The 26,505-nt window shown below is 41.4% G+C and overlaps 1 protein-coding gene across 3 annotated transcripts; it reads left to right on the forward strand.

Moving 5' to 3' along the window:
• The first annotated feature begins 67 nt into the window (after positions 1-67).
• LOC124145679 lies at positions 68-16,536 on the forward strand. Of its 3 annotated transcripts, none has more exons than XM_046515558.2 (3): positions 68-330; positions 9,364-10,330; positions 12,062-16,536. In XM_046515558.2, exons 2-3 carry the CDS (start codon positions 9,386-9,388, stop codon positions 12,401-12,403), a joined length of 1,287 nt encoding a protein of 428 aa, XP_046371514.2. In that variant the 5' UTR covers positions 68-330; positions 9,364-9,385; the 3' UTR covers positions 12,404-16,536. The 3 variants fall into 3 exon arrangements, with proteins under 3 accessions (XP_046371514.2, XP_046371511.2, XP_046371513.2); XM_046515555.2 differs by having other exon boundaries at positions 69-416; XM_046515557.2 differs by lacking the exon at positions 68-330 and adding an exon at positions 5,012-5,157.
• The last annotated feature ends 9,969 nt before the right edge of the window (positions 16,537-26,505 follow it).

Raw genomic sequence — 26,505 nt, forward strand, 5'->3', positions numbered from 1 at the left:
CTTGCAGTCTGTTGTAATTAGCTCATTACAAGGCGTACGTTGTTCAGGTTTTAAAGCCTACTCCGATCTGCCACTCGACTCGATCCACAATCAAAGCGGTATGCTTGGGCATAAAAGATTTACATGAAAAAACAACCGAGACAATGGGGTTGGTAATTTGCCAAATTGCCACTCCGTGAACCTGTTCTCTCAACGCGATTCTCCCAGCATGTATAGGGCTTGTTGTTGTAAGCATATAGGTATATATGTTATTATGATCAGGGTGTGTTGAGTCAGTGCACCTGAGGTTACAAGACGTGATACCTGAGTCGAGACGCCGACATACCTGAGGTGAGGAACTACATTACTTACCTGTAATCAGCGATAACTGTGGAGAATATCCAGGTACACATTATGGACTGTGGATAAACAGCAAGGTGAGCCGCAGCCTTTTTGTGGTGGATATGTAAAATATAAAATTATGACAAGGGATATCATTAATAATATCTTATTATACAAACGTAATGTTTCAAGGATCATTTCGACCCTTCATCAGGCGAATTCGCTTGACGAAGGATGAAATAGTAGCCCTGAAACGATCCCTGAAACGAGCCCTGAAAGGACACTGAAAGTCAGTTGCTTGGCCACAAATGACTTCCTCATTGCACTGAAGAAGGGTCCACAAGTGACCCTGGGACGATGTGTATGTTTAATAGAGAAGTTGTTGTCCATTATATTCCTTGTCATACTCATATTATTACCAAATGCCCATACACACTAATTTAATTATTTTTTTATTTTTTTTGCATCTGACATTAAATGTTCATGAATTACAGGCGGGGCAGAATACGCTCACCTTTTCGCGAACACCTGGTATCATCACTATTTGATAGTGATTGATAAACACACGCTCATGATATAGTCGGAATCGTACAATCGACTCTGGAAAGTGTTTTGTCGCTTTATTTATATTCAATGAACTTCAGCTGTGAAAAATACATACGTTATGTCAGTAGAAACACAACCGACATGTTGTATACTGATATCGGACTGTATACGAATTCTTACATTATAAATGTACATAGTACCCAGCGGTAGTGTTGACACGCATTGTTTACGTAGGACAACAGGCTAGCGGGTATGACCTTGGTATATTCTAAAATAGCACAATCTAACTGATCATTACGCAGGATATTGATACAGATACTAACAGCCAAGTACTTGATGCATCAATACAGCCAGTTTTGTGGTCACGTACATTTCCATAGTATCTGTACCTGTACGCCTATTACTTTAATACATGCATGTGACATGCATAACAACTTTACCGCCTCCGTGGTGTAGTGGATAGATCGTCTGCCCGAACAGCGGAAGGTGGGTGGTTCGATCCCCGGTCGCATCACACCCAAAGTCGTTAAACGGTCGTACTTGACGTCACCCTGCCTGCTCGACATTAAGGGACTAAAACAAGGACTGGTTGGCTCGGAGTCAATATACTGGTGTTCATGTTAAACTGCGGCATGGTATCTCAGTGGTGTAGCCCAATAAAACTGGCATTTGTCCCAAAATGTATACACACATCACGCACACGGCACTTCATAAGTACAATAAGGTTGAACGCGACTTTAAACCCCATGTTATCTCTGCTCATTTATTAATTTGTAACCAATAACCAAGGTGATTTATGTGTTATGTCCCAGACGAACCATGAATACCAACAGACGTTCTGTACGTGACAGTCGTGTTTGCATACAGTGGAACCTCGTTAATACGGACCTCGTTAATCCGGAAACCCACATCCCGAATCTTCACTGGGACATCAACCGGTGCTCAGAATTTGTTAATCGGTAATTTGTTTAATCCTGGCGATTTCTCTGGAACGATATCGTCCGGTTTAAGGAGATTTTAATGAAGATATATTTCTCTTGGAGACAGGATCTGGTGTCAGGAGTATTCGGTTTAGAAGTATATGGTTTCAACATTAACACAACACTAGCATATTCAGGACCGAAGGCACATCGTGTATGTTAATAGTTTAATTACGAGTGGATAATCGATACACTACGCAGTGCATGATTACAGGCAGGTATACGTGTTATAGACATCTGTGAAATGACAAGTTTCAACCATGATATAGATAGTCGTCTCAGTGTAGGTCACACTGAAACATCAGAGCACAGGGCATGTAGCCCATTGCGTGAACAAGTTTGTGGGTAATTCAGAGTCTTAGATCGATTTAAAAAACAATCCAATCAAACAATCGAATCTACATCTATTCATAAAATAGGTATGAAAAAGGTACAAGTGTGCAATTACGCTATCACGATAAACTAAGTATGTTTTTTTATGTCAGCAATACCGACCATTTGACTCTACTTTCTCACGACTTCGCTTTATTTCTCATTCAAATCAGCATAACATTAAATTGATCAGACCAAGAATAGTCCCTCCGCGGAAAATTATCTCTGGACGCTCCGCGATAACGCCTGGAGTGAGACGTTCCGTGTGATTCGTTACAGTGTGACATTTTATTCGATATTTATTTTAGATATATTTCTATCTGTCGACAAGCAATTCAACTGTTTTGTTGGATAATTGAGAAAGATAATCGTTTATTTTGAGTCACGACATTCCAGTCTGAATATTGGCCCAAAACTCACTCTATGAGCCGACGTGATTTCAGGTGGCTGGCGTGTTGTCGGTGTAGTTGTGCAAGTTTCAGAGCATTGACGACTGTAACATACCATTCCCGCGGTATTTAGGTGATTTTCATTACATTTTTTTGTTTGGTTTGTTGTTTAACGCCGCACTCAGCAATATTCCAGCTATATGACGGCGGTCTGTAAATAATCGAGTCTGGACCAGACAATCCAGTGATTGACAACATGAGCATGCATCAACCATGTCACCGAGCCTGACCACCCGATCCCGTTAGTCGCCTTTTACGACAAGCATAGTCGCCTTTTATGGCAAGCATGGCTTGCTGAAGACCTATTCTAACCCGGATCTTCACGGGCAGATTTTCATTACAAGCCAAATTTTAAAGTACATATTTTAAAGTAAGTGCAATTAAATAATCTGCAGTTCGTATTTAACTTAAATGGTCAACTAGGACCAGGCCTTAGGGGAACAGAGCCGCGTGGAAATCCTGGAATTGTTTGCATTTTCAATATGGTTGACATATTGACCATGGCAAAACACCGCCTCCGTGCTCGAGTGGAAAGAGCGTCTACCCGGAGAGCGTTAAGTCGGTGGTTCGATCCCTGGCCGCGTCGTGCCAACTTTAAAAGATGGTACTTTATTGTTTCCCTGTCTGGTGCTCGGAATTAAGGGCATAAAGCAACGACTGGTCGGTTCGGGTGAGTGAGTGAGTTGGGTTTTACGCCGCTTTTAACAGTATTCCAGTTATATCGCGGCGTGTCAGCTTAATGTGGGAGGAAAGCCCGAAGTGATGCAGGTCTGAGACGTTAACCACTTCGGTGAAACCCACGAGCGCGGATATGGTCGGTTCGGAGTCAGTGTACTATGTCTGAGTTGGGTAAAAGTGCGTCATGGTATCTCAGTGGGCTTGCACTATTAAACCAGATAATTACAAGTAGCCACGCTCACGCTCACGCATACGCACACGCACACGCACACACGTCGCCACATCGTGCAATAATCTTGAACGTGACAAACCCCATATCCCCTACTTCACGTCGTTCGTCAAATAACCGAAGTCCAACACGTTAGCCAACTTTGTGATTTGTCAACGTTACCTAGGGCATCCCTTCACTATAACAACGCAGCGTAACGTTTTAGCTTCTCTGTGTACAATTTATGCTATACACCGCATTCCCTTAACCCTGTCTTAATACCGAGGTATTTTAGTTGCTAGGTAGATTGAAAAACTTTTATGTCAACAAAGGCTAATACACAAAATCTCCGTATCTTACGGCGGTACGGTATCAACTTTGAAATGAGACACCGTGGTAGTAATATAATCCACAAACACACCGTGCCTTATTTCGCTTCTTGATTAATGCATATATTAGGATCATCGTATTTCAGCATTTCGATCGCCTGTCTTATTATTGATGGCTTTTGACTTCAAATATATTGACGGGGCATGGATACATTGATCACTCCGCGGGGGGTGGGGGTGGGTCATCCCAGAGGGGGAGTAACTAAGAATTGTATTTTGTGTATATATGTAAACGTATACTCCCGAGGTTACTCGTGAGATCAGCATGGTTGTATGAGACTCGTCGCAACACGCACCTGCTCCCGATACTGGGACACAGTTAATGTGATACCACTAAATCTTGGATATCTTAGAGATCTATACAAGGCTTGAATCACCACCACGCAAGTGGTGAACTTTGTACTTTACCTATAATGTAAGCATATACACAGGTGGTAGGGAAGGTCACATTCGCACATTTACTAATGGACATGACTGGCTCTAGACTTGTTAAATATTATAAATTCATGACAATTTAAAAATCAAAGTGAAGAAAAAATTATTTCCTAAAATACTTACGCTGACGGTATCCATTAACGGAAAAAGAAAGTATACACTCAGTTTGGAATTGACCAAACAATTCCAAAAATCATCAAAATGTTACTAGATGAAAACAGTCGCTGAAACACTGCAAACGTAATGTCCATTATCGTCTATGACATCCCTATCAAAAACATCGCCATCGAATAACCAGTTCTTGTTTGTTCGATTTTTTGGCAATCATCAAACATGGGTGAATACTTTCTTTTGCCCGGCAGTTTATTAAAATAATTGGGGAAATACACCCACAAACAAATATTAGATACTGAAAAGCATACATTATAAATCTTATCTATCTCGTCCAATATTGACCATATGCGTTAAATGTCTAGTTTAAATAACTTGCATTTATTTTTATCACAATCAACCGTAGTAAAACGTGGGTGTATTGTACAAGGGAGATAACTGCTTGACTAAAAGAAAAATGTTTTAAATGACGTCACGGTAAAATCGATCAGTGTAAATCTATCGATCAGAGAGATAGTGTAGAGCCTGTCAGTAACGCAGTGAGATACCATGTAAGCAGACAGTACGTGCCGCCAACACACGGGGGTACGACGTGTCTACCTACTCGCAATGGCGGACACTATCTGTGTCATCGGAGTCGCGATGGCAGTCTTCTCGAACGGTACCAGGTCAGCACTTTCATGTATTTCAGCGCCGTGTGAGGTGGAGCGTGGCTGGTTCTTATCACAAATGTTTCAAAAACTTCATAAGTTTAGTATCAAATTTAACAACCGGCACCTCTGAAATATCACCCTTATTGAGACTTAACAGAATTGACGATACCAACACCGATTATTTTTACAATTATTTTTGTTACATATTTCTATGAAACGCATCAGTTAAACATGTCGCCAATTCCTATATTGCCCAAGTGTCACTTTAACTGTAACAAATGATACTTACATGACCCGTAATTCATTACTCTATCATATGTCTAAATGAGAAATGGTAAATTAGACATAGCCAGCTGTCTCTCTGTAATAGGTTGACTCAGGGTTAGGTGTTTATGTTTATTTAAGTGTCCCATGTTAAATATATCAAAATTGAAAACGTGTAAATGAGCACTTAATATAACATCCTGCCAATAACCGGCCTCTGGGGCACTATTATGGACATTTAAAGCTTAATACATATATTTGTACAAATGGTGAAATGGCACATGACCCATGAGACACTATAATGGTCATGAAAAATATAGTGGGTATACGTACCTGTAAAAATGGTGTATGTGTATTCTACAATCTATACTGTACACACACTTTCCTCTAGAACATCGTGTGCACACACACCATTTTCACTCACTCACTCACTCACCATGCGTAACAGCACTCATGTCTGAAATCCCCTTCCGGTCGAGAACGTCAAGCGTTCTGATCTCCCAGAAGGTGGTGACCTAAGACAAGCGGATTGCACTCGTGTTGTTTTTACAGGATGTAAATGTATTGTAACGTTCATTGTGCTTAGTTTAACTGTTATGACACATCAATTAGGATTGATCTATGGTGACTTCCTTTACCGAGTTCGGTAAACAAAGTAACAACGGTGATAACGAACACGGTTATAACGAAATGACGGATATAACGAACTTACTTTTTTGGTCCCGACAATTTTGCTGTAGTTATGCTGTATATATGCTTATAACGAACTACGGTTATAACGAACTAAAATAGTAGAGTTCGTTATAATCGTAGTTTACTGTATTTGGAAATATTCTAGCACTAGGGATCACGTTTTGTACCTGTATACATGTATGTTCTTACAAGTGGGAATCAAACCCAGGTAAAACCATCACATTAACCACAGGACTACCTCGCCGCCGTACTTCCTCGTATGTAGAGGTGAGGTGAGGTGAAATGGGGTTTAACGTCGCGTCCAAGATTATTGCACTTATATAGCGACGTGCATGTACGTGTGTGTGTGTTTGTGTGGCTGCTTGTACTAGATTTATAATGCTAGCTCACTGAGATACCATGCCGCAGTTTAACATGAATACCCCACTCAGACACAGTATACTGACTCCGAGCCGACCAGTCCTTGTTTTAGCCCCTCAATGCCGAGCGCCAGACAGGGTAACAACAAGTACCATCTTTTAACGTCTTTTGGTATGACGCGGCCGGGGATCGAGCCCCGGACCTTCCGCTCTCCGGGCAGACGCCCTACCACTAGACCACGGAGGCGGTCTCCCGTATGTAGAGACACTAAACCCAAAATATGTATGTTCTTTAAAAGCCTTCTTGTGTTAAGCAGTTTGTGTATCCACTCTCTGGAGAATAATAATGTCGCACCTCCTCCATGGCGCGCCATGTTGTGTCTGCTGATCACACTGTTTGCATGTAGTTCGTATACACATGGCTGTCTAGATACATCATATCAAGATTGGTACTGATGCCATGTTCTTCAGTATACACATTATGATAGTTCCGGCTGTAAACAATGACAGTCGAGATGATCCTACAGTCTGTGCTGAGTGGCACTGATTGGATGACACCTGTCTGTCTCCTCCTCCTGATAAACTTTACCAATTCTAAATCCCCAAGGACAATCACTCACACATTTCTGAACACGTTGTGACCTCTACAGCTGTCATTTACGAAAACACGACTAATTGTTGTCATCACCTACAAATCCCCACTATAGTGATACGCACGATTGTTGTTGTCCGGTCTAGCGTCCCTAAGAGGGTAATGGAAGAAGTGATCGCTCGGACTCAGCCCCTCCTCTCCTCCCCCATACCCTCGGGATACAATCACACCAATTGCCAATAGTTAGATCGGCGCCTTGCTTCTTAGTGTACATATATGTGATTGCCATTGACTTACTCTAATCACAGTTACCGCGGCTGCCAATTCGGCCGTTGATAAAAAGCTTTAATTTAGGCTTAAGTTTCTAATTGTCTTTCCGTGTTTTGCTAGTATGGGTAGGCCTTCTTTGAAGATTCAATGGTGTCCAATCGTGCGTTAGCGGGTCAGTGGTAGAGGTAGTAAGGCTGTGTCGGGCGTACGGTAAGGACGGATTACGCAGCGTCTTGTGCTAGAAAGGTGAAGTCCTTCACTCATATTTGTCTATTCCGAAACCATCACTAATCATGGATTGATCAAAAAGTAATTACAAGGGCATGAGTATTTGTGTTTTGTGTGTAATTTTTGTTTCTTTGAGGTTTGTTGCTGTTTTTGATCTGTTGGATGTGATGTCTTCTTGTTTTGTCTATGTTCGGTTGGGTTTTTAAGTTGTTGTTTGTGTGCGTTGTTTTGGAGGTTTATGAGTGTGTATTTTGTTTTAGGTTTTCGAGGTTTTTTTGTGTTGGAGGTTTCATGACAATTCAAAAGGCAGGTTTTGGTCATCTGATCTATTAACTTAAAACATGTATGTCAGGTAATATGGGAAAGAGTAGTTTTATAATTTTTATACCGTTTCATGTAATTATATTGCAAATACCCACATCGTGTTTCTACACGTCGATACGAACCAACATTGTACAAGCCAATTAGTAGGCGTTTGAAACTTTAAAATTGGGACGGGGATCTGCGATATATTGACGTTAATCTCATTCTTACATTAATCCAAATGTGTATCCTCGATCACGATAATCCGATAATCCTTCGTTTGGCACGTACAATCCTTAAAGCACCTGCAGTTCTGGGACAGCTAAGTGGCCAAGGTTTGACGCACAAAGCGAGGCACACAGTCAGCCAGTTCTGCCCGTGTACGAGAAAACCCATTTGTCAACAACACCTGTAACGTGAGATAATAGCCCCTAAACTTCAGAAAGAATGTCAGGCACTGTTAATCTCGGTCTAGCTTTCTCTGGACGGATACAGGCAAAGTAACAAGTAGGTTTTTGCATGTCGGTAAACTTAAGATTAGTTAATATTATTTACATTTCATCACGGTTGCGTAAAATATTTGAAAAATATGTCCCATTTGTTCCACAATGGTAAGTTACAATGGACATTCGTATTCCGCATTTTAGTGTTCAGATTTATTTGATTTAAACAGTATTTTTTTTCCATTAATGTTCAGATTTTACATTAAATAGCATTACAAAATGGAAAAAGGATAAGCAAACAGGCCAAAAAGGCCTATATTAATGCTTCTCCTAATATTGTACATTATACATGTAGATTGTAATGAAGTCTATAGAGCAGACAATGAGTAACACAACATGAAATAAAATGGAAAGCAAGATACCAAATGCATTTTATATTCTTAAGTTGACACATAACTTACGTAAAGCGGTTTGTTTCAATGATGTAATTGTGAACTGATTTTATAATGTATTCATTGTCAGGTTTATTTCATGAAGGACTTCGAACAGTCCTCAAGTACACTACTGAAAAATAGTTAAGGCCCACCCGATTCTTTCATATATCTATAGTTAACATTATGCCACACCAACATAACTATAGCAATATAAAATAATAAGGTGGTCCATAACTTGTTTTATTACCGCAAGAAATATGAATGCCGATATTAAAATCTCAAGTGAGGTTTGGTTCAGATGGAAGACGTTCTGATTTAATATTTTCAACGACCAAATAGGGACTTAGGAAAAGGATCTGTCCACGAAAGTTCAAAAGTCGTTCACTGATCCCATCAATATTGTTGCAGCTGCTTAGCCGTCCCTTCTAACTTTACAGACGAGAACAGCTTCTATGACCATACATTACTATAATCTGTCGGAGATGTAAGCTATACTGTGATCTAACTCCTTGTAATTTTATGTCCATGTGTGATTGTCATCCTGCGAGTGCTATGTTAACGTCGACAGTGTGTGGTCATCATGACAAATTTATTGCCCGAACCCGTCGGTCATGTGTGCTATTGTCTGTCCACAGGGATCACTAGCACACCACCACCATGCTGAGAACTTGCACCCCGGGGCCTGCTCCCCACCTTCGAGCCCCGTCCCCCACGGAGGGACTGCGACGCCAGATCGTTGATATGGTGAGGATCACAGACTATGGGCAGGGGCAACGCTCGGCCACCATCATATATGACTTGAGGCAGAGACAGGTTGTACAAGGGGACACAACTCGCGGTAAAACACCCGATATACGTCGAATCACTGCAAGAAACCGACCTGGAGATTTTGGGCATGACCTCGATACATCCAAATCATCCGGATCTTTCCCCCAGCCCTGTAAGACATCAACGCCCTGCATTCAAAGGCGTGAGACAAAACGTGTGACGGAGGTTAGAAACCTGTCCCCTAATCGCTTCAAGATCCCAAGCCCCCCGCGGACTTCCCAGGGTGTCCCTGAGACTACAAAGAGGCCCCGGACCGGTCAGGGTCGAGGGCGGAGGGTCGTAAGGACAAAGAGCATCCGGCTTCAGAATGACACTGCAGGTCCTCACTGTCAATCCTCGGATTCATCCAGTCCATCGGACGAGAAAACTACCAGCAAAACATCGGGGGAACCTTGCGAAGTTCGTGGCAACGCCATCAGTACGTCTCCAGCACGACCAAGAGTTATGTCCCCTGTGAAGCGGGCTGAGGTGCAGCGCCGCGCTACGCTGTTCTCGACCTCGCTTGAACTGTTCCGAAGGCGATTGAAGATGAACCAAAGCAAATTTTTCAGTTGTAATAAAGTTAACCCTGAGGAATATGTGATAAGGAAAGATGAGAGAAAACCATCGGCTAAACAGCGACTTAATGTCAACAATATTCAAAATTCAAACAAACCATCATCACCGGTCCGTGTCGCTCAAACGCAACTGGAGGATTCCGCTGACGACAGATTGGAGACGAAGCAGACAAGATGTTCCTACAGACTTCCCGAATTAACGGATGAAGAGAAACAGGTAAAGGCAATAAAACCCTCCGAAATGTATATATAGATTTACAGTATTTTTCAAACATTACTCTGAGGAAAATATCTCTACTCATTGTTAATTGATAAAGTGGCCGACTCGTCGCCCCAGGATTACCGCCATGGTTTATGCCTTTAGAGCGCCACACTCAATGAAGCTTTCAAAGAAATGTTTATTTGCCCTTTACAACCATTGCACTTCAATCCTGGCTTTTATTGCACATATTATACCCAAGGTGAAATTCGCCGACAAACCTGTTTTCCAGCAGCACAACTGATGTCAAACCGAACAAAAGGCTAATGTCACTTGACCTTAGGCAATTAGACGTAGAGGGGTGTAAATAGAGGAAACAATACCTTTCTCTCCCGGATATAATCCCCACAATAAACATTACCTTTGCTCCAACCTCCATTCAATCAGACCCTACCTCCACGGCCAATTAATCTCCGCATGAAGGACTCATTATGACACAAAACATAAGACCGCCAATGCCCTGTCCTGCCTGAAGTGGAGTTAATTAGACAGGTACCGGCACACCCGTGTGAGTTAGGATACAGGTACCCGGTGGGAGACAAGCAGGTGCCCATTGAGGGAGAGGTCTTAGGGAGGAGAAGCAGTGTCCAGTGAGGTTGGACAGGCAGTGGACGATGGCCAGCTTCCATCATCAGAGTTTTCCGTGGCAAGGGTTCGTGTGGGACATGGCCCACCCATTTTACCCCTACAGACCAGTGAGATACCCTCTTGTTAACCTCCTTTCCCACATCCATCTTCACAATTCATTTATTTCCCAGTTACAGTAAAGAGTTCTCGTGTATGTACGTTACTCAACTGTCGCTGCAACATTCTCAGAACTACGGCAGGCCTAAAAATTGATGAAATGACCAACAGTCAGATTATGCGATATTTTGACAGAATTTGCCTTTCTGTTGTTTCCGATGCCGTAGAGTTGTTAAGAAATTGTACCGTTACATTTGATAATGGTTGCAAATTTCCCATGTGTACCCGAAGTTGTCTATATATGATGCTCTCGTGTGTATTTCATACGAGACTAAACGCGATGTTTATTTTTGTCAATATATGGGATCCTTTTTGAATGGTTCACGTTTTACTATTTCGACCGGTTCGGCTTTCAGATATTGCGGTCATTCGCATAATAATTTTCTTATTTGTTTCATGTACAGTAGACTACGGTTATAACGAACACGCTTATAACGAACTAACGGATAAAACGAACTAACTTTTTAGTCCCGACTATGTGCTGTAGTTATGCTGTATATATGCTTATAACGAACTACGGTTATAACGAACTAAAATTAGTAGTCCCTTTGAGTTCGTTATAACCGTAGTTTACTGTGATTGATTCTTAGAAACTGTAGCACGTGGCACATTTAGAAAGTATGAGCTTGGTTTGTTGTCGGATTTCAACCTGTGTACATATACTATTACAAAAACAACAAGACAGATAAACTATAGTATAAACTATATACGAAACTTCCTAAACTTTGACTTAGTAGTATATATTGTTTGTACATAACCGATGCCAATCTCGCGAAGATGCAAAGAAAGCTATATTAACTGCATTGATATAATTTATATTTGGTTTATTTAGGTAATATTGTGACATACAACAACTTAATAGGGTATGCATTCTTTTGTTTTGGCTTGTTTTCTTTTTTACATTTATGTACATAGAAATTGCAATGAAGCTATTTTTCTCCCCAGGTGACGTTCGGCGACCTCCGCAGCCTCCCGCAAGTACAGACATACGTCCTGGAAGATGATGGCACAGACCAAGTCCGTCGACGCACATTTAAAGAACCTGCTCCGTTGACGTCTCACAACCTCGGCATTCACAACATGTTTATGGACCAGCAACGTCGGCGGCCTCGCGTTGAGGCTAATGGCGTCATTTACGACGCCCGGACGTGGCGCTGGGTGGAAGAATCGAATGCACAAGGCAGGGTCCAAAGAATGGTTCGATTCAACATCACGTCCAATCCCGTCACAGAAACTGTGCCTATGTCAGACTCGAGTAGAGTGGTGTCCGACGGGTCACGTGATTAGTGTCACACCGTCCTTATAAACGTAATAGGGACTAGTTCCCTGGTGCCTGTGATAATGGTGGACCTTGTGATATTTCATTCATCGGAGTATCCAAATGGATTATCGACGTTATATTCGGATACCTATCTGTTTGACATGTCTGTATACAAGCGATCCCGTGATTTAGTGGTGATGGATATGGGTCATTAACCCTGGTTTTGCCTTGATGAATATACTTGATGAATACTTTGTAAAACGCCGTGTATATAGTTACAAACTACGTTCAAACTAACCACAATATTTCAAATGTCTTGGCATAGAAAATAAGATTTGTCTACCGCCCTAAATGTCGTTTATGTTCATCCGAAAAACTCTTCTTTGTCCGTCCGGCACTCCATCGCTCGCCTTTTCGTTTTTAGGGTCTTGATGGCTACAAGTCCGTCGTTGAGACACCCTGCTCCATAGTTCGCAAATATTTCCGACTGTAACGGAAGTTGTAATGTTGAATATTTTCGGTAAGGCCCCCATGTGTTTGTGGACCTTGGTGAATTTTACCCCTCATTTTCGGTGGCGGGTAAAGACACATTTGGTTCGCTGGAGCATCGACCGTGGAAAAGAGCTAACTCTAAGTGTCCCCAACATTGCCAAAATAGTTTCATCAGAATTGGATGACTTTAATCTTTGTGACGTTTTTGGTCCCAACGCGTATCAAATATAATGTTTCGATGTACACTATATATAGTGAACCGTAAGCTCGAATACGTTTTCGTCATGATGCATGAAGTTATTTATTTCGTAATATTAGAAGATAGATTCGTTTTGATTTTCTTCACCGTCCACACATTTCATGACTCCATGAACCGATTTGACGCGAGATCTGTAGTAGGGGCAGGTAACTCAACACGGTTTTTTTCACGTTCCCCTTGACATATGTCAGTCGGCCTACATCTCGGAACGGTATATACGCTGCCAAGAATACTTGTTTATGTGAACAAGTGCCAATTTTCGGTATTGCATTGGCGTTGAATGGACATTGGTTTACGATCTTTCTATGAAACTCCACGTCCTTCAAATTGACTGAATAGATTATTGCAGACTCGCGTAAAGTACAACAGGTGTTTCCTACACTTCCTGGATGCTTCGAGTGAAGATACTTTCCTGATTGATGAACACCTGCTGGAGGGAGAAGCTTTTGGATCAGTTCACATTTGCATGGTCGTTTCCTTAGCATGTTCAGACATGTTCACACCTGCTGGAGGGGGAAGCTTTTGGATCAGTTAACATTTGCATGGTCGTTTCCTTAGCATGTTCAGACATGTTCACACCTGCTGGAGGGGGAAGCTTTTGGATCAGTTCACATTTGCATGGTCGTTTCCTTAGCATGTTCAGACATGTTCACACCTGCTGGAGGGAGAAGCTTTTGGATCAGTTCACATTTGCATGGTCGTTTCCTTAGCATGTTCAGACATGTTCACACCTGCTGGAGGGGGAAGCTTTTGGATCAGTTAACATTTGCATGGTCGTTTCCTTAGCATGTTCAGACATGTTCACACCTGCTGGAGGGGGAAGCTTTTGGATCAGTTAACATTTGCATGGTCGTTTCCTTAGCATGTTCAAACATGTTCACACCTGCTGGAGGGGGAAGCCTTTGGATCAGTTAACATTTGCATGGTCGTTTCCTTAGCATTTTACTATTTCAGTTGTTTCGTGCTTTCATGCATTGGTTGCTGACTGATATTTCGCTGACCCCATACCATCAGATCATATCATCAGTTAACGTATCAGTTTCGGTTAACTAGTATTTCACGGAATATTTCGCTGTCACTCTATACAATAAGTTCACATTATCAGTTTCGGTTAACTGTTATTCAGCTGAATATTATTTTGTATTAAAAAAAACCATCGGTTCAGATCAGCAGTCCACATCAGTTTTCGTCTGACTGATATTTTGCTGAATATTTCATGACACGATATGTCATCGCTTCATATTCTCAGTTATTCCTAGTTTCGATTAACTGATATTTCGCAGAATATTTCATGAAACGATATGCTACCAGTTAACATTCTCAGTTAACCCTATTTTCGATTAACTGATATTTCGCTGAACATTTCATGACACGATATACCATCAGTTTATATTCTCAGTTAACCCTATTTTTTGATTAACTGATATTTCGCTGAATATTTCATGAAACGATATGCCATCAGTTCGTATTCTCAGTTATTCCTAGTTTCGATAAAGGGATGTTCGCAGAATATTTCATGGCACGATATACCATCAGGTCGTATTCTCAGTTATTCCTTGTTTCGATCAACTGATATTTCGCGGAATATTTCATGACACGATATACCATCAGTTAATATTCTCAGTTAACCCTAGTTTCGATTAACTGATCTTTCGCTGAATATTTTATGACACAATATGCCGTCAGTTAATATTCTCAGTTAGCACTAGTTTCGATTAACTGATATTTCGCTGAATATTTCATGACACGATATGCCATCAGTTAATATTCTCAGTTAGCACTAGTTTCGATTAACTGATATTTCGCTGAATATTTCATGACACGATATGCCATCAGTTAATATTCTCAGTTAGCCCTAGTTTCGATTAACTGATATTTCGCAGAATATTTCATGACACGATATACCATCAGGTCGTATTCTCAGTTATTCCTAGTTTCGATAAAGTGATGTTTCGCAGAATATTTCATGGCACGATATACCATCAGGTCGTATTCTCAGTTATTCCTTGTTTCGATTAACTGAAGTTTGGCAGAATATTTCATGGCACGATATACCATCAGTTCATATTATCAGTTAACCCCAGTTAATTTCGGTGACACGATGTCTCGTATCGACGTCGGTTAACCGATATTGCGCAGAATACTAGTACAGTTTGTTAGTCTTTATGCCCTCGTAACGCATCCGTTCACATTATCAGTTAACCTGGTTAAATGATAATTCGTTCCGTTTCGAACTTTTTCGCTGAACACACGTACTGATGGATTTATCCCACATTCTGAGATACCATGCTTGGTCACATTCCTTTTGGTTGAACATGTGATTGAGAAACAAGACCTACTCTTCCGAAAGCAGTAGTCGATTTCGAGATGCGGAGACCCAGAATTTTAATGTGATGGTGGACATTTAGTTGAATTTTCAAGAATTTTCCTGAGATACCCTCTCGGGGTTTCGAATTTGACATTCTACCTGCGCTCATGGCGCACGTCATTGCTGCTGTAGATACCCAAAGAAACTACAGGTGCCAAGTTTTTCGCCCTCTTTGATTTTTTCGTCCGGCACTGACAGAAAAGGGGAAATAACTCAACGACTTCCAGACTGAGTAGTCGAACGGCCAATTATTTCGCCTTTACGAATCTGACGCGACCACAAGGGTAGTATCAAGACACAGCGAACGTCCGGTTCTTGCACAATATTATTTTCCCAACATGTTTTGGGGAAAATAGTAAATTAGTTTCACAAGGACTTACACCCCCTTTTCAGTTACTTGCAAGTTCCCCCTGGACACGTGGACAAAGTTTCCCATGTTGTGGCGGGATAGACATGTCGTGTTTCTATGCCAAGACAGACATTGTATTATGTACATTACTCTACACGAATTACGTATTAATCTAAATACTAGTACTCTAACAATTCGAATGTGATAATGTGTAATTGTGATACCCTTCAACCTCCTGAAAATGTAACCTACGAAGAAATTGGAAAGCCATTCCCTTTAAAACATTTTTGGTTACTTAATTTCCTTCCCAGCCATACAATCTCCGAACCCGGAAGGAAGGTGCATATGCCTGCATATGAAGGACCAAGCAATACATACATGTACATAAGTATCACCGTAAATATGCGGATCTAAGTGCCATGTTTAATGTAATGCCAATGCGTTGCGTGTATATATATGTGTGTCTCAGTCATGTACCTCGTGTGATGTGATTGGAAGTGTCAATGTACATCTTTTTCAAAATATACTCAAATTAGCTGGGAATCTATACGTGCACGTGTTTTGAGTGTACCAAGAAAACGAGCTTCACTTTCATTTTCATTGTGATTGTTTTATGTACATACCAAGGCGAACATTGACATTTCTTATTGTTTCAAAATATATGTGTGACAATAAACAGTAAACAATTGCACATCGTCGTTATCGTTCGCTCTCGCTGGGTAGCGTTTGTTATTTTATGTTCGCTTCGTTGAATTTAGGCTCTTATCGGCTCAATCTCATTAAAATCAGACCTTATAGTTCTCGCCACCGCGAAACAAAGATCTGAGGACATCCGATTACGGGACAAGTCAGACCGACCTTCAGCGAACTTTGACCGACCAATGGAAAGACTGACAAGAAGTCGACAATAGCCAATCAGAAGGCAGCTTTCTCGTGCTTTACAACACTTATTTCAAATTGGCGACTACGCTTCGAAACATATTTTGACAAATTCTGGATTAAAAACCGATTTGAAACCTAAACAATGGCTAATAGATGGTCTAGATGGTCTAGATTGTATGGATTCAGTCGTTAAGACCGTAACTATCGTTCGGAATACCCCGTATTAAAGTTTTCGAGGTTGCGTGATTAGAAATCACATTCCGACTGTCAATTTCATGATCTGAGAAGCGACGCTTTGATTGGACTGATGAAAGGTCGTTCTGACGTTCAGATCTTTGCTTAGCGGTAGCGAGAACTAAGAGAATTTGTGTAAAGTACAAATTGGGTTTTATTAATGTAGTTATCTTTGGAAAGCCCAATAAAAGAAACAGTGTCTTTAAATGGTCAGCACAAGGAAAACCCAGGCAAGAAAACTGGACCTGTCAGGCAGAACTTGATATATACCCACCATTTGTGCCAATAAAAGAAATAATTGTCCTATATATAGTCCAATATAACACAACAAATGTCATTCTTAAACATGCTTTTGCAGCAAATATCAATATTTCTGGTCAAAATGTTGGTTGGGTTAAATAAAACAAACTGTTTAAATAGTAAACACAAGAAAAATGTAATGAATCCACTGGAAATAAACTTAAGTTCAAATGTAAAAATTTCACGCAATTATTAAGGGATTCCTATTCATCTAACAGCAAGTTAAGGACACACAGTTTGGTCAATACATCTATAAATATTTATATTTGTCTTACATATTGTAAAAACAAAGGTCATGGGTCACTTTTCTCAAAACTTCGTTCAAGTACTGGTAATCACAAACTGAAAATTGAAAAATTGGTAGATATACAAAAACACCAACCCCACTGGAACAACGTCTCTGTGAAACATGTGATGTCTCAGAAGATGAGCAACATTACGCACTTTCTTGTATAAAATACAACCAAGAAAGAGAATCACAAATAAGCCCCAATCATGATAAAGAATTTGGTACACTCTGTTACAAGGAACAGTTCTTCATACTTTCACCAACAGTTATCCTGAAACAATTTCCATGATCTGTTAGCATATCAACAATTACAAACAAATTCCTTGTATGTGCAACATTACCACAGTTTTGCTCAATTCTCATAGTGTTTCCATATCATTATAATACACTTGTTTTGAAAAAATTGTTATAATGTACCCCCTTTGTATGTTGAATGTACCTGTGTTTTTTAATTGTCGTTTATTGTGCATGTATTTTGTAGTTTGTGATAGTGTAATATTGCTACCTTATGGAATGTTTCCAAAATATATATCTCATCTAAAACATCTTTGTTGTATGATAGTTTATTACAGTTGCGTACGGGGGCACGGTTGGCCCAGTCGCCGAAGGCGCTGCAATTCGCTATGCATATTCGTGTCCCTTGGGCACGCCAGAAACTTATGACAGTGTGTTTGAATCCCGGTTCGCCCCGATTTTGTTGTCAGCCCCAAACCCGTGCTCGTTGGTTTCACCAAAGTGGTGAACGTCTAAGACCTGCATCACTTCGGGGTTTCCTCCCACATCAAGCTGACACGGAATACTATTCAACGGCGTTAAACCCAACTCCCTCACTCACTCTTGAGGTTCCGTTTGGTTAACTGGGTTTGTGTTGTGATTGCTTCCAGTTTAGATTTGAAATATGTTTAGAAGAATGTTACCATGTTCAACCCAAACATCGTGAAGATATCATGCAACCGTATTATCTGTTAGGAAAATAATTGCAAACTACAGACCAACCTGTTGATTTCCTATGTATCCAGAAGCAAAGAGCATATACGGGTGTATAATCTCTGCCGGGTTAAAAAGGAAATGTCAAAGCAATAAACCACGTAGAACCGTAAACCGCCGCATGAAACGGCATGAATCATACATTACATACAGTGAACTATTTGAAACAATACTGTACTCAACTATGCCCAGCAAGGGTCCTAAATGTGATAATGAAGACAACTAATTACAAATTTCTCATATCAAACCCGTTGTTTTACATGTTGTTTATTGAACAAAGTCATACTTTATAGAAGCCTGGTATTTAATCGTGTTGAACAATATGTTGCAACAGCAATGGTGAAGTTGAAAGATTGAGTGCGCGTGACAGGCTTGATCTAAATTCCTCCCTTGAACCTTTCTCGATGGCTGCCTGAATAACATACGATATATTGCAAAGGTAGTGCGCAATGGAGCTGTTCGGGTAAGGGAGATGATCACTCACGTTCAGGGAAACAGCTTGAATAAGATACGATGTACAGCATTGCAAGGTCAGTGCGTGATAAAGCTCTATACTACGCCTATAGCTAAAGGAGATAATCGCTCAATGCGCAATAGTTTATTCTTACAAAATATAGACCAGTTAACTTTAGCGAAATGAGATATATATTTCCCCTAAACAATTTATAGCTCTTTTAAAAACAAAATGAACAAATTTCATGGGTTATCTGCATAACGAAACGTGAAAAAAAGTCTCAGAATAGCAAGACGATTTTGAAGTATCTCTTATCGCCGGAAAAGAATAGCATCAACATTCCACGCACATGATTTGTAAGTTTCGTTTCGGTAAATGCGTGGCTTGAAATTTCAAATAAACCAACATGTCGACATACATGCTACAAAATTAACCGTTCCCGTATACTTCCCCGCCTTCAGGGCGGGGAATAATAAAACGGCCCTATTACGCGCTTGACGTTCACTTCCGGAGAGGTTTTGCAAAATGAACGAGACGAGAACGAAACAGCGGCATTATCGCACTGTCTGCACAAATTATAGAGGGAAGGGGGAAGACGGACGGGTGGTGACATTCCAGCGAATGTATCACTAAAGAAATGATCATTTCCGACTGTCTATTACCATCTATTTTCGGGGGAAAACGTTCAACACGTATCAGGTAAAGTCTACACAAACACTATATTACTGAGGCTTAACGTTCATGCTATTTAATGATGCATTGATACCCCTAAAAGACCAAATACCTTTCATGCTTTTTAATGACGCATTGATAACCCCTAAAAGACCAAATACTTTTCAAAATGATAATCATTACGATATTGTTAAACAATCAACCAGAATTAGAGAATAATATCGGAATTATTCACATATTTTTTAGAAACTTCAAAATTTAGAAAATGTATTAATCGGAGTATGTTTTTTTGTGTAGAGAAAATACATAATTGCAATGAACATGAGTTATCTGAAATCAGATCTATTACTAATGTTAATCCTGAGAATGGACATCAATGATCTGATTGCAATTGTTGTAATTATAGTTATTATTTTATTTTTATCTTATAAATTTCCATTTTGATTCCAACTCAGACGAGAGTACCATACAAAGGGAGACCCAAGCACCATTAGCTGAGCAATCCAGGGACAGTGACAATGGGGGTGAGAATTCTGTCCTCAGGATCAAGAGTGGAAACTTCAGTTGTCATACATGGCTATTGTGGACAAATTGCAGATCATGCCTCAAGTCATCTTGTAAACAAGAGTGAACAGGCTGACTTTCATCCTTCAGGCATTGATGCATCCACTCAGACAGATATATTTTATAATTTATGTGTGACCGTGTCAACTTAAACATTGAATGATAATATATCAAATGTTATATCAAAACCAAAAATGATAGATGTGGAAATTCAGTGTTGTAAGCGTGACGAATAATGTAAACGAGTCTGGTTCTTGTAACTGGTCAAACCTATTAAGGCACACTGTGGTTCAATGTCATTGATGTGTTGGTGTAAATAAAAGCCACAAAACCCTTTCTATATTCATAAGAAATCGATTGTACGATTCCGACTATATCATGAGCATGCGCAGTGGTAGAAACTAACATTTTTAGTCTGCTAGTTGTTATAATGATAACATATAGCAAAACCCTTAAAAATGGCAAATTTCTACTTGTCCCAATGATACTTTAACTGTTGAGCAGTTTGGCAAGGACTACAGGACTAGGGCCGATTTCTAACGCTGATGTGTTTATGAATGAGTTTCAAGTGACGAGACCAGGTGTTTGAGAAAAGGCGAGAGTGTCCTCACATCTTATCTTGAATAAATTCCTTTTACTGTTCATTGTAATTTTGTTGTGTTCAGGTGTCAGTGGTGAGAGTGCTTGCATCGCTGTTAGACTGATAAGAATGGGTGAGAACGGAAAAAACATAATAAAAATTAATCATACCTGTTGTTTCAGTTGAACTAAATAAATCTTTGGTATTTTTTGCAAAATATTTCTACAGTAAAACAGAATATAAAAAGTAATAAAAGGAACAAGGTTTTTAATGATGCTCATGATGAGTGAGTAGAGTTAGGTTAACTGCTCATTTTCACTGATTTTCAGCAGTATTTCAGTTATGTCAAGGAAGCGATTTATAGCAGGAAGCACCTGGTACTATGTGAAACCTGAGAGTTCTCTATGATACTGACGAACAGAGGTGGTTTTCAGCATTGCTACGTCCTCGGTCACCGATGGGGACCTGTTCTTTTCTGTTGTTAAGAAGCCGAGCATCCTGGGATCTTGTTACACAGAGATAAAAACTAAACAGTTTTAGTCCACTAGTCCTTATAATGTTAACATATAGCGAAACCCAAAATGGGCACATTTCTATAAGTCCTAATGATATCTTAACTACTGGGCAGTTTTGCAAGGACTATAGGACTAGTGCTAATTTCTAAACTGTTGAATGTGCATGCCTGCTTGTACTAGCTTGGACTTTTAATATTAATAATAATGTTAGTTCAGCTGCTAACTCACTCACACACTTGGGACACATACTGACTGAGCGAATCAGTCCCTTCTTTATCCCTTTCAATGCCAGCACCATGGAGAGAAACAGCATGTACATTGATGTACCAACCATTACGTTTAAGTACAATCTACTGGTATGTCACAGCTGGGGACTGAATTCTACAACTGTCCATAACTAAACGATAACAGCAGGGGATAGAAAAGCAAACAGACGTAAGATTTTAGACAGGTATTGAAACTTTTAATGTCATAAGACCCTTCTTCATCTTTCATGACAGTGTTCATTTCACAAACATGAAATGTGACTCGAAAGGGAAAAGACAAGCCCGTTTACATCATTATGTGAAACAATTAACTTATCCTGTCAAGTATAAATAATTCAAATTCAGATTTGTAAAACTTACATATTAATGATGTTATAATTGAATTAAACTTTTAGGGCTTTATAAGGTTGTGTCTCCCTAAACACTGTCTTTAGTGAGGAGTCCATATACACATTGTATGGAAAACAAAGAAAACCTTAGCTTTCAACTATCCCAGCCATGTTTCAGGAGTAATTGGTCTGGTAAAAGCTCGCCGAGAGGTGACAGAAACTTCTCAAATCGTCTTTGTCTCACATTAACAACGTTGGTTGTTTATACATCTTCAATAGATCGTTTGCCAATATAACTTACACCTTTGGCGCACAAAATCTCCTTGAAACGTATTCTCCATGATTCCATAAGCAGGTCTTGAGTTCACGCACATTTAACTGTCAAAATTAAAATTTATGTATTGTGCTTTCCCGTTTACATGCTCTTCCCTCGACGCCATTTTGAACCGAAAACATCTTCGGAAGAGGCCTCGATAAAGGGAGATAATACACGAAAGGGGAGATAAGAACTTATTGGAAAGGACTAAATGACGACGGTCTGTAAATAATCGAATCTGGAACAGACAATCCAGTGATTGACGTCATGAGCATCGATCTACGCAAATGTGATACGATGACATGCATCAACAAAGTCAGCGAGCCTGACCACCCGATCCTGTTAGTCGCCTCTTATGACAAGCGCAGTACCCTTTTACGACAAGCATGGGTTGCTAAAGACCTACTCTATCCCGGATCTTCACGGGTGGCTCTATGCAACCTGCCGGGAAGCAAGGCATCCTGTGAAGGGTGTGACCCTTACGGCTTACCATAGGCAGCAAAGACTGTAGGCAGCACCAGGGACGGACTGTGCGTCAATGGCGTTACACGACGTTTAAAGATGAGTCAAGGTTTCACAGATGGCAGAAAACGCTGGCGACGTAGCAGCGAGCGGCAAGCCAGGGCAACAATAGTCTTGACCTTGATCGGTATGGGGACGGTAGTGTCATGGTTTGGGGCGGTATCACACACGAGAAGCGAACTGATTTTGTTATCGTGAATGGAAATTTGACAGGCCAGCGATATGTTGACGAAATCTTGCATCCTGTCCTTGTTATCGGCAAAAGTTGCGAACTGCAAAATAACATGTTCCCTGACATGTCCCCAATAGAGCATCTGCTGGACATCGGAGACTCAGCACCCGCCAACGAGGCCCAGTTTAGGGTAGCACTTCAGGCAGAGTGGCGGGCGATACCAGATATTGATCCAAACGCCCGAAATTACTTTTACAGATATTATCTTCATTACACCTTCACCATCATTACACCAGTCCCTTAGGTTTTTGGGTGGTCCAGTCGTCTAAGGCGCCTGAATTCGCTGTGCAGAGTTGCACCCCTTGGGCACGCCAGAAACCTATGATTGTGGATTCGAATCCCGGTTCGCCCCGATTATGTTTCTAGGTTTGTCAGCACCACACCCGTGCTCGTGGGTTTCACCGAAGTGGTAAACGTCTTAGATCTGAATCACTTCGGGCTTTCCTCCGACATTAAGCTGACACGATGCGATATAACTGGAATACTGTTAAAAACAGCGTTAAACCCAACTCACTCACTCACCTTAGTTTTTGACTATAGTATACATGCCGTAGTGGGATGACCTAGAGGTTAAAGCTTTAGCCCGGCATACAGAAGACCTGGTTCGATTCCCCACATGGGTACACTATGTGAAGCCCATCCCTGGCGTCCACGTCGTGATATTGCTGGAATATTGCTTAAACCAAAGTATAAACGTCTTTGCTTAAACCCTAACTCACTGTTAATGAGTAGGCGAGGTCCTAATGTTCGAACAAGGTAACACAACATCACCTGATAAGAGGATTCACAAGCTATTAAAAACAAATGAGAGAAAAATCACTGTGAAAGACGCCATGCATATGTTTATAATGGTCCATTACAACAATGATAAAACCTGTCGCCCCTATATGTCGTTCACGCCTTCGTGTCACAGCTGACGCCTGTACACGTCACGGTTGTATCCCTGTATCAATACTTCCTCGCCGCATCCTACTACTGTGTGTACAGGTAACCTAAGTTACAGTTATCAGCTGGCCACTGTGCATATATGCAGACGCTTGGGAAGCAGATGGTATCGGAGTAGAAGCACCTGACAGCGCAGGATCTAGGGATCACCGACTATAAGGTAAAATATATGGCGTATATCTCCAACGCGATGAACAGCTCGCGATGAACAGGGTTAAAAAATTTCTTTAAATAGTATGGAGTTCAGGAAGACGTCTGTTTCGTTATACGACTTAAACTCGTTAATCCGGATTAACACGTGTCCGGATTCAAGAATACTGGGAACGTACGAAGGAGACACAATTGGCCCATTGGTCCTGTGTTGCGCAACATTAGCCGTGGCCCAGTCCATTGGTCGTGTTCGGGTCCTATACGATCCTTGGCACGCTGCCAGTAGGTTCAATCAAAGTAGCAAACATCTACATGCATGTGTGTGTGCGTGCGTGTGCGCGCGCGTGTGTATGTGTGCGTGTGCCCGTGTCTGTGTATATGTGTCTCTGTGTCTGCCTCTGCGTGTGTGCGTGCGTGTGCGCGCGCGCGTGTGTATGTGCGTGTGCCCGTGTCTGTGTATATGTGTGTCTGTGTCTGTTTGCCTCTGTGTGTGTGCGTGTGTGTGTGCGCGCGCGAGTATGTATGTGTGCGTGTGCCCGTGCCTGTGTACATGTGTGTCTTTGTGTCTGTTTGCCTCTGTGTGTGTGTGCGTGCGTGCGTGCGTGCGTGCGTGTGTGCCAAACGGGATTCACTCACCACCGATGTTATTCTTTTCCCATCCTGGTGTGTCTACTAACAAGCATATTTCACTCTCGTCAACGATTATATATAATACTATAATGGACACAATATTCAAGGGAAGACCTAAATGTATCAGAAATGACGGTGTGGAATTCAATCTTCACGTGGAAGTCAATATCTGGTCCATGCCCCGTGTGCATCGATGCAGGAACGACATCTTCTGGGCATACTGGATATCAAACGCCCGATGGTCTCCCGGGGTACACTTCGTTATTCTTCTCAAGGGGCGCCCAAGCTGTCGCAAGTTCTGGGAACGCTAGCTGAGGTCGGTTCGGCCCAGGACACCCCAAAGCTCTTCAACTGGTGCCATGTCTGGAGATGTGGCTGGCCAGGGCAATGTTGTAACACCTTACCCCCTCAGACAGTCGACTGCAACACCAGCTCTGTGAGGAGGTGCGTTGCCGTCCTGGATCTCAAACAGTTCAGGGCAAATACGTGCCGGGCACATGGGATGACCGCTGGACGTAACATCTGGTTCACAAAACTCGGACGCGTCATGTTCTCTTGCACGATCATCAGATCCGTCCTGTTGGCGTATGTGATGCCAGCCAAGACCATGATGCTGCCGCCGTCGTACCTATCGCGCTCTTGGACTTCTGTCGGAAAGTACCTGTCTCCACGCAGTCTCTAAACACGTTGTCTACAATCTGTAAAGCGTAAACAGAACCTCGATTCCTCGGAAAACATGGTGTATCTCAGTGTCCTTGCTGACGACCTCCAAACTGATGTGCCCATGGTTATCGGAGTCGCCTGTGTGCCACAGTCAGACACATTCATCTGAAAGGACGCCTTGTTTCCAGACCCGCATTTTCCAACCTGTTTCGTATCGTTGACGTTTAAAAGTCGAATTCCTGTGGCAGCCCTGAAGTTGTCACTCAGGTCTCCTGCAGAAATGAATGTGTTCCTCGACGCAATGGCGCGTACATATCGATCCTGCCCGGGAGTAGTCTTTCTGTGTCTTCCACTACCAACCTTTTGCTGATATCATTCCATCAGTCGGGATATCTATCTATTAGATTTAGACCGCCTCCGCGGTCTTCTGGTAGAGCGTCCGCCCGGAGAGCGGAAGTTCCGGGGTTCGATCCCCGGCCGCGTCATACCAAAAGACGTTAAAAGATGATACTTGTTGTTACCCTGTCTGGCGCTCGGCATTAAGGGGCTAAAACAAGGACTTGTCGGCTCGGCGTCAGTATACTGTGTCTGAGTAGAGTATTCATGTTAAACTGCGGCATGGTATCTCAATGAGCTAGCACTATAAATCGCCATCAGTCCGGACTAGTATAAGCAGCCACACACACAGGTGCATACACATCGTTATATTAGTGCAATAATCTAGGACGCGACGTTAAATTCAATTTCACCTCACCTCACCTCACCTCACCTCACCTCACCTCTGTTAGATTTACTAAACTGTCTGCCAACGCCATTCTGTGATGAGCCAGCTTCAACCATGCCAATTGTCTTGCTCTATGAATGTGGAATTTATATTTTTTAGGTATTTTTTTAATAAAAGCCTAGGCAAGTCTAGATCAAACTAACCAAGCCCAGTTTGCCTGGTTCCACATTTGAAAACAGCAGAAGATGAAAGGTGGTTTCGGAAAAAAAAAATATAAGTATTCTGAAGAAATGTTTTCATTGACAAGGTGTTAGTCTACCATGCCTATTGCACGCACATTGTCATTTTCTGTCATGCGCATTATAGGAGCCGTTTCCCTTCTTTGAACGCGATCAATGTGGTCGAG

This window comes from Haliotis rufescens, unplaced genomic scaffold (genome assembly GCF_023055435.1).
Source record: "Haliotis rufescens isolate VD_foot unplaced genomic scaffold, xgHalRufe1.0.p SCAF_12, whole genome shotgun sequence".
Lineage (NCBI taxonomy): Eukaryota > Metazoa > Mollusca > Gastropoda > Lepetellida > Haliotidae > Haliotis > Haliotis rufescens.